The sequence below is a fragment of the Phodopus roborovskii genome, unplaced genomic scaffold, assembly GCF_943737965.1.
Source record: "Phodopus roborovskii unplaced genomic scaffold, PHOROB, whole genome shotgun sequence".
NCBI lineage: Eukaryota > Metazoa > Chordata > Mammalia > Rodentia > Cricetidae > Phodopus > Phodopus roborovskii.
In genome coordinates, this window is record NW_026125397.1 from 24,520,124 (window position 1) to 24,540,337 (window position 20,214).

General features: G+C 45.9%; 1 protein-coding gene across 1 annotated transcript in view; it reads right to left on the reverse strand.

Annotated features, from left to right (window-relative positions):
- The window catches only part of Armc2 (armadillo repeat containing 2), a 92,164-nt gene extending 72,884 nt beyond the window's left edge, over positions 1-19,280 (reverse strand). Inside the window, 6 exon segments of the mRNA XM_051175575.1 lie at positions 2,751-2,922; positions 8,480-8,552; positions 12,491-12,746; positions 19,081-19,147; positions 19,150-19,229; positions 19,232-19,280. Coding sequence (XP_051031532.1) covers positions 2,751-2,922; positions 8,480-8,552; positions 12,491-12,746; positions 19,081-19,147; positions 19,150-19,229; positions 19,232-19,265 — 682 coding nt within the window. The 5' untranslated portion in view covers positions 19,266-19,280.
- Between the last annotated feature and the right edge of the window lie 934 nt (positions 19,281-20,214).

The window sequence follows — 20,214 nt, forward strand, 5'->3', positions numbered from 1 at the left end:
GGGGAAGGATGGGGGGGTCAACCATGGGTCATCACTTCTAGAGTCAAGCCTGCCCTCACCGCCAAGCGTACCTATGAGGGTCACCACACAAGACTCTGCCTCTTCCCTAGTCTCAACCCGATAATTCTAAGTCATCACACCCAAGCCCCAGCCATGGGGCGTCAGCTACAAATGACTTCACACCCAGGGAAAGGCACACCCAAGGTCTCCAGGCTCAGCTGGCTCTGGGGGCCCAGTGAACCAACAAAACACCTTTTTCTAGACAACAGAGAGTTTGGCTCCTGCATAGATGACAGGGATTTCAGGGTGGAGCAGTTCCAGTAATCTTTTAAACTGCTGTGTGCTTTTAAAATGACAGTGACTTCTTAGTGTCATTGAGTCCTGAGTGTAGAGACAGAAGTCAGAGACGTGGGCCGAGGCCAAACGGAACGGGTAAAGGTCTGGAATGAAGACCCACCTCAGAGCTACTGGGGAGGCACTGGCTTCCAGTGGCCTCCAAGCCAGGGCCAGGATGCATTTCAGGGGGGACAAGGGCGGTGGGAAACTCCTCTCCCTGGTCCCCATTCACACCCACAGCCAAGTTCATTTGTGAGAGACCTCCAGCTGCCGAGTGTCTTCTCGCCTTGGCAGGTCGTTTGCTTTTGCGGTTACCAATCCCGTCTGCTCTGATGGGCCCCACACTGGATCCAAGACGTAGGACGGGGGAAGGAGTCCTCGGGGAGGCTATGGCTTTGGGGTCATGTCTATACTTTAGACTGAGGTAACCTAGGTAACGCTCTCGTGCAGCTACAGCTGAGATGTGCTATGCAACTAAGACCAGGAGCCATGTCGTCGCTGCCCGGATTACTGTCCTGGTTCATTCATGGCAGGCAGAATCAGGCCACTGTCTGTATTCCCAGGACCTGCATGGCCCTCCAGCCCCAGATCCCCCGCCTTCCCATGGCTCGCCATCTTCTGCTCCTGAGCACATTCCTGGGTGGGACCCTTCTGTCTGCCTGTCCTTTCGACACGGACGCTGACCACAGATTATCCAGGGCTTCCCCAGAGTCACTGAAGGTCCCTTAGCAAGGCCCCTGAGCTAAAGACAGTACTGCCACTCACACCCTGTTTTATGCTTTACTCTTTTCACGACCTCTCTAACATCGATTCTCTACCGTTGGTAAACTGGAGATTCCCTGAGGACAGGACTTGCTGGTCTAGAACGGTACCCTGCGTTAGCTAAGGAGCTCAACAAGTAACAGACTGAGTGGCTGTATCGGGACAGGGACAAAGGGGGACATCAAGCGGCCAATAGGCCATCTACTTGGTTATGGCATCATGGCGGGATGCCTGTCCCCACCCTTCCTCTCCCTCTATAACCGTCACTCAAAGGGGAAACAGCTGATGTGGGCTGGGGTGCGGGTGCCCCGCGGATTCTACCCCAGGCTATGTAGACACTGAGTTCCAGTCATTCCGCTACGGAAGGCAGACAGTACCGCCAGATCTGGTTTTTTCACAAGAAGGCATAATCTGGCTCCTACTGTGAGGTCTAGTTCCAATGCCAGCAGTGATGTAAAACAAAAGCTTGCAAGTCAAACAAGTAGGATGCTCGGATGGAGGCCTGCAGCCCGGATGGATGCTGTGACCACCTGGGTCATGTGTCCCAGCTCCCCTTCGTCTCTCCTCAATGGGGAAGGCCCATCAGCTTCTGCTGAAACGCCTGTCTACACTGTTAAGCACAAACAAAAAGAAACAGCTGGGGGGAGGGGAGCTCAGACACACTCTACTCTACAACCCGGTGTTTTGACACAGTTCATGGGCTGCGGGCCATAGAGCCTTCTCTCACTTGTTACATTTTGTTGCTTTTTTCAGGGTTAGTGTTATCCACCAAACGCCTGGCCCCGCACCAGTCATCCATTCCTTCTGTCCCTGCACTTGGGAGCCGGCAGTGTGCCGGGGTAGAGTTTGAGCCACCTGTTACACTTCTTACAAGGTGACACCGTAACACCCACCCGTTAGCCTCCACTGTGGGTCTAGGCACATGGCCAGTAGTTAGTTGTACAGCAAGAATAAAAGTCCCATTCTACTTAAGCTCATGGTTCACAAGGATCAGAAAGCTATTAAAGCTGGAGATGGTGTGCAGTATGAGAATCCTAATCCTAATCCTCATTCATTTCTTCAGCTCTCTCTTTCCACCACTTGGGTCCAGGGAGCAGATCCCGGTTGTCAGGCTATGGTGGTGGTGGGGAACCCTTACCCACTGAGCCATTTCAGTGGCCCAATTCTCATTAATTTCTAATAAAATTAACAACTTTTTAAAAACTCTATCCTAGGCCTGGTGGCGGTGGTGCAGGTGGACCTCTGTGAATCTGAGGCCACCCTGGTCTACAGAGTGAGTTATAGAACAGGCTCCAAAGCTACATAGAGGAAACCCTGTCTTGAAACTCCACCCCCACAAAAACAAAACAAAACCCAAACCCTACCCTAAAAATGATTTCTTTCTGATGTGTCAGCCATTCATTTGCAAACACTCTAATATTCTCTTCTTACAGAGTAACGTTTTTTTAAGTAGTGACATTTAGATATTATTTATAAATAACTGGAAAGAGATTCATAAACAATTTTCTTAGCTACTATTTCTTAGCTACGTTAACAAGGTCTAAGTTACGTAAGAACCATTTAGGGGCAGGAAAACTTATATAAAAATAGCATTTGTGTGCAAATTGAAGCAGTATGCCTGTCTGTGTGTGCAGGATGTTACATGGCCTTACAGTGGGCATCGGTGAGCGGCCCGTCAGGCAGGAGGGTTCCCTGGGAGGCCGCCCTGTAGAAGCGCGCTCTCGCACAGCTTATTCTTCGTATCTTCGCAGGGTCCAGCGGAGGTTTAGGGAAGGAGGGAGAGGCAGCCTCCTCTGTGGTGGGAGATGCTGGAGCTCTGGGTTTCTGCCAAGAGAGTTTTGAAGGATTGGCATGAGCCTCTGCGTCTCACATAAAGCTTTCCCCTCCTGCCACCCGGGAGCTGGATCCACTCCTGCTAGCGTTTCTGCTTGACGTGATTGTAGCCTCTGGCTCTACCATCTCATTGGCCCATCTTACTTAACATCATATATACACATACATGCACACACATATACATGCATGCACAGAATACATAAACACATAACTTATATATACACATGCACATATACACACATGCAGACATGCATACATACATGCACACACACATATATACACAAATAAACAGACATATACATACAAACACACGCATACGCAGACACTCACGTAAATATACACATACATAAACACACACACATACACTTTTGGTTTTACCAGTGTATCCTATGAGCTGTTCTGCCACACGTTTACTTTATTTGATTTATAAAACCCAAATTACCTATGCTGGCACACAGCTATCTGTACAAGAGACTGTAGTGGTAAATACAATGTATTCAGCATGCTTTTTAAAGTGTTGTGTACCAAATCTTTCAGTCTCAACGGTCAGCCCAAATAATAACATGGAGACATCTTATTAATTATGAAAGCTTGTCCTATAGTTTAGGCTTGTTCCTACCTAGCTCTTATAACTCAAACTGATCCATTTATATTAATCTATGTTCTATTGTTGGGAAATGTAAGTACTCGTCCCTTACAGCTCTCCCTCCCCACCCAGCTGTAGAACTCCCGTGCTCTCAAGGTTGATCAGACAAGGTTGTTCTCATAACTTTCCGGTGTGCAGTGCCCATGCCTAGACCCCCGTGTGTGGGCGGTGCACGATTTCCTCCTATGCTTAGCCCATCCCCTGGCCTGGGTTTATACTCTCTGTAATGAAGGGCAGCAGCTTCCTCTTCACTTCTCGTGGTGGTCTGTTAAATGTTTCAATCCTGAAACCCTCCGCCAGCTCCGTAATCTGGCTGCACGGGCGGGTGCGGCATCCCATCACGTGGCGCTGCCTCTCTTCCATCTAGCACTTCCTGTTTCCTCTCCGTGTCCCCCGTGTACCTACAGTCTCTTCCTCTTCCTCTCTCTCCCTGGAAGTCCTGCCTGTACATCCTGCCTAGCTATTGGCCATTCCACTTTTTTATTAAACCAATCACAGCAAATACATCTTCACACAGGCTACGCCTGTGTGCTGGTTTAGTTCAGAAAACATTTGCTGGGCTACACGCGGAGACTCAGTCTGTCACCTAACACTGGGGAGGCCGGGGCAGGAGGATTCATGCTTGGGGCCAGCCCGAGTGACAGAGCAGGAACCTTTTCATAGAACAAAACAAAAAAGATGGACACATTTATTGGGCACTGATGTGCGCTTTGAGTGCTGAACACATCCTGGGCTCCACAGAAGCAATTTTGTAAGGATACCTAAATTTTAGATTCATTCAGATTAAAGAATGACAAAGCACAAAACTAAGAATTTATATTATACTTATTATATAGAAATGCTTATTTTTATGTCTCAAGAATTCTGATGCAGATACCGTCCAGAAAATCAACAGTATTGGCAATATTCCAATCCCTTTAAGGAACATTTTGCTTGTGTGTGTGTGTGTGTGTGTGTGTGTGTGTGTGTGTGTGTGTGCTCATACCTATATGTGCATGACGACATTCACCCATGTGGCATAGAAGCCAGAGGTTGATCTCAAGATGTCTTCCTCAATTAGTTCTCCTTGTTATGTTTTTGAGACAGGGACTCTCACTGACCATAGAGCTTAATTTGCCTAGACTGGCAAGCCCTGGAGAGTTGCCTATCTCTGCCCCACGGTGCTGGGGCTACAAGCGGAGGTCGGAAGCCTGGGTTTCACCCTGTGTTAGAGATCGGGATGAAAGTCTTGACACTTGTGCAGCAAGTTTTACCCACTGACCTATCTTCCCGGCCCTTGTTTATTTCATTTATTTTCTGAGGCAGCATTTCACACACTACCCTCCTGCCTTTCCTGGGCCAAGGTCTGGGATTACAGGCGCAAGCACACCCCCACCCCGTCTACCTCTTTTTAATCATCTTTAAGATATGCCTTTAGCAAGCTCTTGAACAGCCGCAACTCCCTGTGGCCTAACCTTCATAGGCCTGTGGCCTCCATTCTAACCCACAAGTTCCTAGTGTCAGCGGGACCTGGTCACCTTGCTTTCTCTGCTTTCAATAATGTCTGCCTAGGAAGAGCAGGCACACACCCAAAGTGCCTCTAAAACTCCAGTTAGACACACCGAAGAAGACAGTGTGCCTGAAGGGTCCGCTCTCTCCAAATCACAGCTGAACAAACTCAGAAGTGATGGCTTCCCGAGTGCTTGGATTAAAGATGTGTGCCACCACTGCCCAGCTTCATTTTGAAATACGTTCTTAGCAGAGCTCTAATACAGCTGGCTGTGCTCTGTACGTGTGAGTATTGAGAGGATGTGTGAAACAGGTAACCTCAACCATCCCCGCCTGCCCCCAATACAGATCTCCCACTGGACTTTTAGATGTCTTGAGTAACTTCTTGGGTAGAAGTTCCTCTCTCAGAAGTAACTAAACTTCATGTGTAGGTGTGTACTGTGTGTAGAGGCTAGACATCAATGTCAGATGTTGTCTTCAATTGCTTATCACCTTATTAACTTAAATCAAATCTATGTGCATGGATGCTTTGGTTGCATGGATGCCTTGGTTGCATGGATGCCTTGGTTGCAAGTGTATCTATAAACAAATCTATGTGCCTCTCCAACTGGGTAAGGGTCCCCCTAAAACAGGCCTTGATTGAAAAGTAACAGATGCTAATTATAAACTGTGCTTTCTTTTCGTTTTTATGTATTTTTGAAGCACTGTCTGTGTTGGCCATGCTGGCGTCCAATGTGCTAAGTAGCCCAGGCTGGTGCGAACTCAGAAGCCTCCAGCTTGTACCTCCCAACCCTGGGGATTCCAGGACTGGACTGCCACGTCCCATTGGCACAGTGGTTAACTGAGCACTGACATAATACATGCTAAGCGTCCCGACCTTTCTTCCTTGGCTTCTGAGAGTCAACAGCCAGGCTTTGCCATCTAGGACAGAGCTTGGTCTTGTGAGGTGATCCCTAAAGATACATACACTTTTAAGACGGTCAGGGACAATGTGACCCAGACACCCGAGGGGTGAGGTTGGCTAATAGCGCCTATGCACCAAATTCCCTCCATATGCTGAACAGCAGCATCAGACACCAGAAAGGTCTCTAACATGAAAGCCAGAGACCAAAACAAACCTACACCTGCAATGGAGACTACCCAGGGACAGCTGAGTTAAAAGCCACCAAGTTATATCTAAAGTTACGCACTCATGAAGCAAAGACAGAATACTACCTAAAAGTATGAGCTAGAGGCTGGGGGAAGAGAGCTTTTGGAAATTAAATACAGGAAAACAAAATGAAAAGAACCCAATAAAGGGGCCGGAAACTACCAGCCATGAGGCACCATGAGGCCCAGGCACGTAGAGGACAGCTACATGAGAGGGAGATTGCAAGGGCAGAGAGCGTCCATGAAGGGACAGGGAGGCAAATGTGACCGGGGTGCATGATGTGAAACCCACAACGAGCCAACAAAAATGTCTAAAAGACAGTGGATTAGAAGAACAAGGTGTACAACAGAAAATAGAAGTGATAAAAAAAAATTGAAACAAAAAAGAGGAACAGAAACTTGAAGAGCTGGCCCTACAGATCCTACATCAGGAAAATGAACTCTCAAAAAAAAAAAAAAAAAAACAAAAAAAAAAAAACAAAAAAAAACCCCACAAACAAACAATCAAAAACAAAAAACAAAACCAATAGGTTTGATCAGCGTACGTTGTATGTATGCTTATGACTAAACACGTATTCATAAAAACTGTTTTCAGGGGAAGTCATGACTGACGTAACTCAAGGACACTTCTCAGAGCTGAAGGGTAAGAGGTTTCAGGTTGAGAAAGGCTCTAAGTACCCGAACTCCTGATGAATGAGAGCTGCTGAAGGCTCATTGTCAGGTGTGGTGGGGAGTTCTTGTCAAGGATGTAAAGCAGAGTCATAGAGGAAGAGGGAACTTCAGATGGGAACAGCCTCTATCAGATTGGCCTGTGGGCATGTCTGTGGAGTAATTACTTTTTAATTAATGATTGAGGTCGGAGGGCCCAGCTCACTCTGGGAAGTGTGCCCTGGGCAGGTAGGCCTGGGTCCTCTGAGCAAGCAGGTGGAGTAGACCACAAAGAGCAAGCCCAGGAGCATCGTTCCTCAGGGTCTCTGCTTCAGTTCCTGCCTTCAGCTTCTGCCTTGGCTTCCTTTGATGACATAATTTGAAAACTAAATAAACCCTTTCTTCCCAAAACAGTGTTTTATCACAGCAACACAAAGCAAACCAGAACAACTGGGGTCAAAGAGAAAAGTCCTACCAACTTCCAAAAAAGAAAAAAAAAAAAAACGAAACAAAAGAAAGAAAAGCAGAACTCAGATGCCAAATCATTTACTCCACACTCACTTTTTCTATGGGAAAAAAATGCTCCACCCAAAGCAGAGTCAATGTCACAGGGGAGAGCATGGAACAGGAAACAGGAAACAGCCCCCATCAAGGGAGGAGGTGCCTCCTAGGATGATGCTGAAGGGTGGCCAGAGCAGGGCCAGGTGCCCAGAGCAAGTGAGGGGAGAGGACATCTGGAGAGCTCGCCCACTGAGATGACTTGACAGGGTGCCCACGTCCCCAGACACATAAAGATGTGGGGACAGCTTGAGGTTTAGGCAGAACTAACACAAAACTTAAAACGTAAGAGAGTTGTTATCAGGAAGGAAACGCAAACTGACACCGTCAAGATAATCGAGTTTCCCTATTAACTCGAGGGTCAGCTGTGGGCGGCGCTGGTGTGATTATCATTTAAGGAAGCTGGGCCAGGGCAGCCCCACAGGGCACCTATGTGGGGATAGTGGTAGGGCAGGAAGAGGGAATGTGTCTGATGGACGGCGGTGGACAGCACAAGTATGAGTACGTATGAGAAGTCGTACATACAAGTAGAAGACAAGGTGGTCGAGAAAGTTCCAGAAGAAACCCACGGGGGGCAAGGACAATAAAGAATAGGGGAATAAAAAGCCACTGTTTTTAGTGATTTTTGTTTCATTGGGTTTTTTGGTAACAAATCTCCATCTCTCTCTCTCTTAGTAATATATAAGTTTACATGTATAATTTACGTTTTAACTATATGCACATTATATGTATAACTATAAAGTCCATGTATTTAATATATAAATATGTAATTTTGCTATGAATAACTAAGACAAAATAATACATAACTTTTTAAACAACAAACATGCAATATTGTTTAGTAAATTACTTTAATTCTTCATTATAAAATTACAAGTAAGCTACAGAGGCACTTCACTAGATAGTAAGCATTATATTTAAAAATGTAAAGGCATTGTCTCTGACATTTAGTTATTAGTACTCTTGGGCTTACATGATAATATCCTTAGTGACACAGGTCCTGACTCCTAGTATTGGGGCCAAATTCATATCATCACGCGGGTGGCGACAGAAAGTACTCACCAGCTCCAGCGGGCTGAGGCGGGCACCAGAGATGGGCCTGGAATCGCCTAACTCGAAGCTGGACGCGTGGAGGCTAGCGGAAGAGACGGTGCAGAGGGTTAGTGTGTGAGGGGCATCTGTCTCTGGTGTGTGCTAGTGAACTCTAGCTGAGAAACAAGTGAAGGCACCCACTGCACCGCGTTGAGAAAAGGCCACTTAAACAGGCTCTGGCACGCAAAACTGTTAGGTTCTCACACTCAGAACTGGTGACGATTTTCCTGTTGCTTTCGGGAAGACTAAAAATACTCAAGAGTGAGCTAGACGTGGTGGCACATGTATGTAACCCCAGTAACCCGAGCATAGGAGAAGGGTAATGAGCTCAAGGCTAGCCCGAGTTACATGACGAGGCATGGTCTCACGTGAATATTTAAATGATAAAGAGGGACACAATGCAACCTCGCTTATAGAGTGCTCAGTCTGTAGAGTGCTCAGTGTGTAGAGTGCTCAGTGTGTAGAGTGCTCAGTGTGTAGAGTGCTCAGTGTGTACAGTGCTCAGTGTGTAGAGTGCTCAGTGTGTACAGTGCTCAGTGTGTACAGTGCTCAGTGTGTAGAGTGCTCAGTGTGTAGAGTGCTCAGTGTGTACAGTGCTCAGTGTGTACAGTGCTCAGTCTGTAGAGTGCTCAGGTTGTAGAGTGCTCAGGTTGTAGAGTGCTCAGTCTGTAGAGTGCTCAGGTTGTAGAGTGCTCAGTCTGTAGAGTGCTCAGTGTGTAGAGTGCTCAGTGTGTAGAGTGCTCAGTCTGTAGAGTGCTCAGTCTATAGAGTGCTTAGGTTGTTCAGTGCTTGTGTTGAGCAGTGCTGGTCTAGCATGCACACAGCCTTGGGTTCAGTCCCCAGCACTGCCTAAAACTGAATATATGGCAGACACTTGCAATCCAAGCACTCAGACGGTTAAGGCAGGAGGATCAGTAGTCCTAAGTCATTCTTAACTACACAGCAAGTTGTAGGCCAGCAGGGTTACCCGAGGCCTTGTCCAAGTAATAAGAATAAGAATAATTAAAAGAAGAATATATATATATATATATATATATATATATATATATATATATATATGCTTTTTGTTGTAACTATAAGCTTGATATGATAATTACTATTAACTATTTCATTTTAAAGTGAGTTTCTTTACCCAGGATCCAGAGTTATCTTTAGGAATCTTGGTCAAAAGTCAAACTTAAAAAATTTTCTTGAAAAAAAAATCAATTAATATAATCCATCACACTAACAAGTTGTAGAAAAATCCTATGGTTCTATCAATAAACACACACACACATACACATGCATACACACACACATATACACACATGCAGACATATACACAAACACACGGGCATACACACACACATGCAGACACATACATATACACACAAGCATACACACATACACACACACACACACACAAACCCAGGAAAGAAAGGGAGGTCTCTACCTTGGTAAGGAATACCTGCAAGCATCCCACGGCTCACATCATGGTCTGTGAGAGGACCCTGAAGCTTCACTACTAAGATCAAGGCAAGACAAGGATGCCCCCAGTCACAGCTGCTGTTCACCAGTGTACTGGAAGTCAGTTAATTCAGAAAGACGGGGAAAGGAACTAAAAGGCAGATAGATAGAGAACGAAGAAGAAACAAAGTAACTTCTCTGAAGGAAGGAATGCAGAATTGACAAATTCCAAACCCCCTGGGATGAGTAATTGATTATAGCAGGGGTAGGGATACAATGTTAACACAAGTCAGTTTCCCTACATGGGTAGACAGGTAGAAACCTAGATGGAAATGTAATATAATAACTGAAGTGCTTGGTTATAAATCTACCAAAACATGCATGACCTGGAAGAAAATGGAAAATAACCAAAGAACACTAACTGGAGAGACAGATCATTTTCATGGATAGAACACATAATACTGTTACATTGTTAGTTTTCCTGTTGCAACATTATTTCTAATGAGGTTTTTTAAAGGTTGTTTTCAATTTACACTACAGATTCAATGCAATCTTAAAGTCCCAGCGAGTTATTTCGTGCCTATAAATTGAACCTGAAGTGTGCATGCAGAGGGGAAGGCCTCTGTGGCGGTGTCTTGTTGTGCAACTAAAGCCCAACTGAAGGTCAGAAATAGAGCTTGCCTCTAGCTAACCATAGAGGTCTGGAGGTCTGTACAGACAGACAGGAAGAGAGATGGCTGGGCAGAAACAGGACATGAGCCGGGAGAAAGAGGAACTGCTCTCTTGTCTGTGGAGACACTAAGCAGGTAAGGTGTGGCTGTATTCCTCTCTCATCTCTCAGCATTTTCCTCTATATCTGACTCTGGATTTTTTTTTTTTATTACTTAAACCAATTAAGAGCTCCTTTTACACAGGAATAATCAACAACACTAAAAGGGGAGCAAATTTGGAAGAGGGTCACTGCCTAACTTCAAAACATGCCATAATGCCCGAAACAAGACAGTGTTATTATACTGGCTAAAGGCGCATCACCAGAAACAGACCTGCAAATGTACAGTTAAGTGATGGCCACCAGGGTAGCACAGATGATGCAGGTGCTCTTGCTTCAAGTGGGTTAGAGACCTATAAACTTGTTAAGTTAAAATTGTTGTCAAGTCAAATGCATTTAGTAAACCTAACCTACCTACAACAGAGCCTATGGAGGCAGCACACTATAGACTGAGTATTTTGCTCTCAGGGTCCGGTGGCCAGCTGGAAGCTGCAGCTTGTTATTGGTGCCCAGCATCCTAAGAGTGCATCTCACTGCTAGCTCAGAGAATATCAGAACCCAAAGCCTAGTTTCCCCTGAGTACACAATGCTTCCACAACACCACAAAGTGAAACTCTAGACATTGGACCATTGTGAGTCAGTAACTTCGTGCAGTTCAGAAAGAGAATCATTCCAACACACACACACACACACACACACAATGAGAAGGCAGATATCACTCCCATCTCAGAAATAAACTCAAATTCAATTTCAAACACAAATGTAAGACTCAGAACTATAAAACCTCTACAAGATGGTATGGAAGAAAGTCAAGATAAACTTGAATAAGGTGATGACTTTTATACACAGCAGTGATGTCATGCTCTAGGACAGAAAGCTGATCAACTAAACGATACTAAAATTAAAAATATCTGCTTCACAGAAGACAGTCAAGAGAGTAAGAAATCCAAGTCTGGTAGGGGAAAAAAAAAAAGAGCTTGCAAAAGATGGGTAAGATAAAAGATTGCTATCCAAGCTACTCAAGGAATTCTTAAATCTCAACGAGAACACAAACAACCCAATTTAGAAACTGGGCCACAGACTTGAACAGATGCCCAACCAAAGGAGATACACAGATGGCAAGCACGCGCATGAAAAGATGCTCTGCATCACGTCACCGGGGAAGATGCAAATCAGCACAAGACATAGCTTTGCAGCCACCAAAGAGTCAGGGCCCAGATCGTGGGGATGCAGCAGCCGGGCAGTGCCCACTTAATGCTCGTGGAAATGCACAATGGGGAGCCACTGTGGAAGGCAGATTGGTGCTTTCTTATAAGACCAAACATATTCTCACCATCTGCCCTTGCCGTGGGGTCCTTGGCAGTTACCCAAAGAATCTGAGTACTTGTACCTACCAAAAGCATTCGTGTGGAGGGTTAGAACATTGATGGACATGGAATGTGGGAACAGAACTTCATTGGAAGTAACTCAAGTGTGTGACTAGGGTGCAATCAGATGATGTAACTACTAGGCGCTAGAAAGAAATGAGCTACCAAGCCATGAAAAACCACCGAGGAAGCATAAATCCGAATTCCTCGGTGAAAGCAACCAATTAGAAAGGGCTCCATAGGCATGATCCCGGCTACATGACATCCTGGGAAGTGCAGTACTTTAAAGACAGCAAAATGATCGATAATTGGCAGGTGTTGGGGAGAGAACGATAGATGGAGAGAATGTAATCTGGTGGCCTAAATGTCTGTGTGTACACCAAAGCCAAGTGTTAGCACCTGAAAGAGGAGGAAGGCCTGTTTTCCGGGGTTCTTGACGACGCAGGCCCAAACAGCTTCCTCTGGTCTTCCCGGGGAGTAAATGGTCTTTGGGTTCTAACTGCTCTCAAGGCATTCCGTGCTTCCCGTATGATTTCCACACTGGTTTTTTGCTTGGACAATGAAGGTCGATGAAAGAGATCCAGCTTTTCTAACTTTTGATCATTGGATGACAGCATCTTTCCTTTCAAATTAAAATGATCTTCAGAGACACACCCTGCAAATATAGGATACAAGAAACACAAGTTATTTTTTTTTAACCTGGTATTTTAGATAGAAACACACCCAAACATATACTAAGCTATTTCTCTTTACACACCTGAAAAGAAACACAAACATGAGCTGGGGAGGTGTCTCGGAGAATTAAGTGCTGGCTGTGCAAGTATGGGGAACCACATTCAGATCCCCAGAACCCATTACAAAAGCTGGGAATACAGCATGTGCCTGTTGCCCCAGGGCTGGAAGGCAGAGCCAAGCCAAAGCCAGGGGCTCTCTGGCCATCCAGACTTGCCCAAATAGCAATCTCTGTGCTCATGGGAGACCCTATCTTGAAAAGTAAGGTGCAGAAATGATTGAAGAAGACATCTTCAAGTCAACTCCCTGGCTCCCACATACCCTGAACAGGCACGTGCACCGTGTACCCACACATACATGTGCATAAATGCATGTAACACACACACACACACACACACACACACACACAGACCAAAGCCAAGGCCTACGGCTGCCAGGCTAATGTTCCTCTACTGAACCCCAGCACCAGCCCCGCCCCAGCCCCGCCCCAGCCCCAGCCCCAGCCTCAGTCTACCATAAACCTACCTAAAGCACTGAGAATTCTATTTAAAGTTTTACCTCAGCATTTCCCCCCTTCCCCACCACCCCATACAAAGGGCTTACAGAGGTTACATTGGAGCCTGATGGAGCCTCCTTCCAAACTGCGTTCATTTTTCCAACAAACCCACAAGAAAGGCTGGTTCATCCCCATAAAGCCCATTTTATTTGTGAATGAACCAATTCAAATCATCTTCAATTAAGATATTGTCCTTGGTGGATAAATACCAAATATTAATATCTATTATTCTTTCCCAGCCTATCAAAGACTTAAAGCCACATAGCAGAGCCTTCTCAAACACCAGCGTGGCCCACAGAGTCCAGCCTAACGCAACAGTGGTTCAGCATGGCCCACAGTGACCAGCAGTGATCCAGATTTTTAAAAAGGTATTCTAAATAGTATATGGTATCAAGGTATTCATTATTTTAACAATATATCTAATCCTAAAATAATTTTTTAAAAACTAACCCCAATCCTAAAAAGTAAAAAAATCCAACCCTATAGAAATGTACTTCCAGAGACAGGGGCCTATACATTATTCAGGCATCACAGCCATCCAACTTTAGAACGGCTTCTACTAAAAATGAAATGTTTTCTGACCTATGCAAGGAAAAGGAAAAGATCCTGTTTCCATAAGCAAGTGTTTCCTTAGGTAGAAATTTGCTACATTATGACCCTTTCCATTGAGCAGCAGACAGGAACACTCAGCTCTACTGGGCTCTATCCACAAGTTTCCGAAAATACAAATAATGTGATTCTTCTCATACAAAACACTGGGTGCTTCTCAGGGAAGCAGTGGTCACTGCCTGAGCAACTCCACCTCAGGAGGCTTCTTACTCAGGATCCTGGGTTTAAATGAGGACTCCAGAATTATATATGTAAGATACACACACACACACACACACACACATATATATATATATATATATTAACACAACTATCAAAAACTATAGCAGGCCTAAAACATGCTGCATCTAACACTTCTGACAAGGTTAGATTATCAGTGACTTTCCATGGGATTTGTTTCAAAATGCACAAAATGCTTTAGGTAAACATACATCTGTATACACTTATTTATAGGTCATGTATAGTAATATATACTTATGGATATTTTGAGATAAAATTTCAGCCAGGCGTGCTGGCTTGATGTGAAGGACTCTTCGAAAGGCTTAGGGTATAGTACAAATGGTAGGCTATGCACTTTAGACTGTGACAGGCCCCGATTCTGACCCCCGACAACCCACAAAAGGGAAGGAAAAGCCACGGTGATTTGAAGTCATGTACTTAGAAGTTTCTATGCAGTCAGGAGGTTTCTTTCCAGGCATTCAATCAGATTGTCTACACCTTTGGCCTCGCACAGCATTAACAAGTCCAGCAATGCCTACAGGAAATCAGGCAAAACTAATAAAAAGGTGCTCCGGAAAGTAATGAAGGGTTCTTGTTCCTGGCCCACAGGCCTCTCCGGCTAGCTTTCCGTTTGCACAGAGAAGTACACAGAGTAATGGAGCACGAATGCAGGCAGTTTCCTAAGAGCCCTGTAAAATATGTGGATCTGCAGGTAATTAGACTGACAGATATCTGGGGGCAATGTAAGTAAAGGGAGCAATGGTTCAGCAGCTAAGGGCACTGGATGGCTGCTCTTCAGAAGACCTGGGTTTGGTTCCCAGCAACCACATGCTGGAGCAGGTTATCTAAGGCCATCTTCTGGCCTCCTTAGGCACCACATGCAGCGGACAGATGAGCATGTGGGCAAATATCCATGCGCATGAAAATAACAATTTAAAAAATGTGTACAAATGTTCACGACTTTCCCTGTGTTCTCCCAAGTGCCTGCTGCTTTGTTATTTAGTAAGAATGGGTACAATAACATATGACCTGTACCGTAAGTTCCTGTCTGGTTATTATATTAATGTTAACAAATTCTTAGCTAAATCAAACTTAGAAATGTCTGCTTGTATGAATAAACGTGACAATTGTGGGCTTCTTCTTTTTTTTTTTTTTTGCAAAAAGGATGTTTTGTTTTATTTATTTATTTGCAGTAGTTAAGTTACAGATTATTATCAGTTAAGTTGTAAGTTATGTGTGGGTTTATTCAACTTGAAAAATAATTACTAAGAGTGTGAGCATCTATTTACAAGACAGTCATAACACAATCATACTATAGAAATCTTGATTTTCTAAAGCCTTCCTGATGGCTGGAGCAGGCTCAGCTCTACTAGAGATGATCGGCTGTCACAAAGGCACTATGTTTCCTGCAGGCAGAGCCCCCCCACCTAGATCTCTGGGGACACAGAGAATAATAAAGCCGCCTCTGCGCTAAGCGAGCTGGAGCACTAATTCAGTGAAGCATTTACTTTAAGACCAAACAACGTGCTAAATCCTCTTTGAGTACATCATCTCAGCAGATCTTGCGACCGTTCTATGAGGTAGATAAACTCAAAGAGACAGGGAAAGGGAAGCTTTGCTACACTCTCAGGACTGTTGGTCAAGCTATTACAGACTGGGATGCAATACTTCCCTATTAGTATAAAAAACACTCCATCTTTTCCCTGCAAGGGACGCCTTCTCGGTATGCAAACGGTTTCAATGGGCACGGATGGCCATGTGATTACCCAACAGGTTAGGAGAAAGCACCCATGGAAAGCATCTATGGAGGTGGCAGGCCTTGAGCTGGGTTCCGGATAATGGCCTGACTTTGAGCCTGTGACAGTGGCCCCAGAGGAGAGAGCCGTGAGTAAGCCAAGAGCTCCGGAGCGTGTGTGGTCCAGCAGCACCAGGCATGAAGTCTAGATGGGGAGGAGCGGCGTGGTGTCGGGCGGGGGGTGGGGGTACAAAACACAGACTGATCCACAGACTGCAGATCTTGAAGGATGGTGTGACTTGGCAAGGGTGGGCAGGAAGGGGAAAAGAGAGGGAAGGAGATAAAAAGTGGGCCGTTCTTAGGTACCTACCCCCCCCCCACTCTATCTGAGGCTCACTTCCTCAAGAGCTCTTCCTGGGCACGCCTTTCCCACACTTTTAGACTGGGTGTAGCGGTCTCCGTACAGAATCCATGAGGTCCCCAACTGTCTGACACATTTCCACAGTGACAGAACTAGCTGCTCGTCACCCGGTGTTGTTCCCCACCCTGGAACTCTGAACCCCGACTGTCCCCCTCCCCCCCATAGCAGCACCAACTGAAGACAATACATACTTGAGCACAAGCATTCACAGACGAAGACTGCATGGCTGTGGTAGACCATAAGGGTATACTGAACTTCATATTGGCATCTGATTTGTGAGGCTCTCAAATAATAGCTCCGTCTCTCTTTCCAGTTGCCGAAAAGTATGGGACTGGACAAGTGCTGTGTAGTCAATGAGCCATGTATGGAAGGAAGCCTGAGATTCGGGAGTGACAGTGACAGCAATGGGCACTGAGATCAGACATGTGAGGAGGAGGCCAAAGGTAGACCCCGGGGGGCAGAGAGAGGCCAGCAGCCCTTCCAGAAGACGTCTGGAGAGAAGAGGGATGCTAGACTCTGTCTTGCGTCACACTGACTTCAGCGTGTGGTATCCAATGGAACCACGGGAGGGTAAACATCATCTGCAGGAGGGAAACTGAGTCAGAGTAACTGGGTGTCGTTGTTGTTTTAATGCACCTGTGAATATGTCAATGCACCCCATGCATGTAGCGCCTGCACAAGCCAGAAGACAACATTGGAATCCCTGGGACTGGATTTATAAGCGGTTATGAGCCACCACGCTGGAAATCGAACCCCGGCCCTCAGGCAGAGCAACTGGTGCTCTTAACCACTGAGCTATCTCTCCAGCCCCATGTGTTATTTTTTAAAACTAAAATATTTTTCATTGATGTGAAAGAAATTCATCATCATTGTTTTCGTGATTTTATACCCAGCTTTAAAAACTCACTCACATGGCAGTAATTCCAGTCCCAAAGAATCTGATGTCCTCTTGTGGCCTCAGAGGGCATTGCATGCTCCCAGTGCACATACATAAATACATACATGCATACATACAGGCAAACACTCATACACATAAAAAAGAATATATCTTTAAAACCCCTATCTTTACTTTAGCTACTAATAGCACCTGAACCAGATCTTTCTTGCTAAGCATAGATCACCCTATCAACATTGCCAAAATCTGTGTTTGTGGGTGCACACTCTTTCTCCAGCAAATCAAACACTCAGTACCCTTTCTATGACTAAACTACTTTAGTGTTAATATGAGCATCCAAACGGGCAAGAAATGTGCTTAGATAGCTGTAACAGGAAAAATAAAAGACCCAGAGACCGATATTGGGGTTCAAGCTTCAAGCTGGAGATCAGAAAAAGCAAAGCAGCTGGCCACTAGCTCTTACCTCTACCTCAGACTGAAATCCCAGACTGCTATGCTCTCCTCAATGTGGCTGGACAATCCTGAGACTGAGCCAGCTCTGAGACCTTGCTCCTGTCTTATATACCTCCTTATGGCTGGGATTAAAGGCATGTGATCCCAGGTGCACGCTCAAAGGGGTGAGCTCTGTTACTCTTCACTCTTGTGTAGGTCATGGTGACCTTGGACTCATAGAGATCCATCTACCTCTTAATCCTGAGTCCTGGGATTAAAGGTGTGTGCTACCACTGCCTGACCTCTATAACTTGAGGCTGACTTTGTTTCCTGAATCCTCCGGCGAGCTTTAATAAATCATAAATAATATATCATCACAGATGTCAGAGCAAGTGCTGAAGTTCTCTGATGACCCACAGCTCTGTGACCTTGGGTGGGGCATTGAGCATCTCTATGCTTGTGTCCTCTTCTGTGATAGTGACTACCTCTTAGGGCATGTTTTAGCATCGCATGAAATGCCCCGTATGATCCAGCACCATGGTTTAGCTCTTGGAAACATTAAGAACTACTGTCCAAGTGCTATGTGATAAAGAGAACCAAGGAAAAAAAACTCTTATGAATGAACATACACACTAATAAGAGAAATCACAAAAGAGTGGAATTTGTTCAGTGTTTTCATGTATATCATAAACGTAAATTTTCAAGTGGAGAGTGCTGCTCTTGATAAAAAATAGAAGGCTTTTATTAATGGCTTTCCTGGATGTAAGGTATACCAAATCAACACCAATGGCGAGTCAGAACCTTAGAGTCACAAAATAGGATACAAATAGTGTGACTTGCTTTTATACCGAGTTAAGAGACTTGAAGTGGGGATGGGATGCAAGAACCTGCTGTAATACTCGTGGCATGGGTCTTAAGAGGCATTCTGTACACATGTGATGTAGTTAATATCGTTCCACTTTATTGAGGACGTACCTGTTACCTAGAAAAGTCCAAGTTTGCCCCGTGTGACATTTGGCCAGGTCGCCTGCCTACACAAAACCCCTTCTTTAATCTACCACTGTCTCATTTAACCAGTGATAATGGCTCTGTCATTAAATACCAGGAGACTGATTAAACGCTCAGTAGTACAGACTCTGACACCCGTGCCGACGGACCTGAGAGTATGCAGCAGCACCACTAGACCCTATCGGGGGACAGGAAAGAGGGGCCCCTGGTGAACCTGCGGGGGACTCCTCACCTCCCGCGCGCACGGCGGCTCTCTCGCTCTGGGCAAAGCCCGCTCCTCCTCTGGCCCAGGTTGGGGCCGAGCGTCTCAGCATCCTCACTTTTACCCTCCCGCCCTCCCGCGCACCGGCTTTGCCCGGCTGGCTAGCGTCTCCATGGTAACCGTACACAAACCACCTTCTGCTTGCAGGCGGGGCGGTCAGCCTGCAGGTCCCCGGCGCTGCGGAGCGGAGCGATGCGGGATGCGCTGGAGTAGGTCCTGAGGAGGGGACTCCGGGCTCGACTCAAAGCACCTGTGACGAGCGCTGGAAGACAGACGCTGGCGGAGATCAGTTCTTCCTCCCGCATCAGCAACTCAGTGGCTGAGACAGAGAGGCGGGGCGGAGAAGGGCGGGGCGGGGCGGCCCTGCCCCACTCTCCCACCACTGAGCCTGCGCCAATCCCACTGCGCATGCGTAGCAGTGCCGAGGCGTGGCTAAGGCTGGTGCGGGAGTGCCCGAGGGAGGATGCCCACAGGGGGAAAGACCGGGCTAGGTGGAGGAGAGTCTTCGTTTACACTGACAACGTATTCAAATATGTTTGCTACTCCCCGTGAGATCTCCGAGCTGCCATTAAGCAACAGGCAGAGGAACAATTTAATGCTTAGGGTAAAGAGTCGGTTTCTGATTATGGATGTCAGCATCCACCAGGAACCAGTTCCTTAACCTCCCCCTCTTATACATAAGGGAGGGGGGCGGTGTTACCCTGCGCGTGTCTAGCTGAATCTTGGTCTGTGACAAAATAAATATAAAGTGCCGAAGCAATGATTGCTAACCTGTTGGGTATTTTTTTTTAACTCTACATTTGTGCAGCACGTAACATTTTGCAGAGCAAGCTCACAACAGAGAAACTAGGGACCGGAGGTCAGATCAGGTGAGCGATTAAAGTCTAGCGTTGCTGTGGCCACCGCTACGTCCCAGGCCCACAGGGGGAGAGGAAAAAGGAATCCCATGTTTACGTTGCTAGCTCCGAGATTCTGTTTGCTCCTATGCTGGATCATTAGGTGATACTTGTGAAATACAAGCGAGGCATAAGCTCTAGGTTTACACAATGGTTTATAAATATAGGGATTTTCAGAGCAAGTGTTGTCAACACTGGAAAAATGCCATATCCCGCGGTGCCAAGTATCTTGTAAAGAATTACTAAGTTGCGTCTGTATTGAACACATACTATGTTTGACGAGAAATGACACCTGGGACTAAAGAAAGAAAAAATTTTCCAAGTGCTTAACGAGATTTCCCACATCACAGACAGTGAG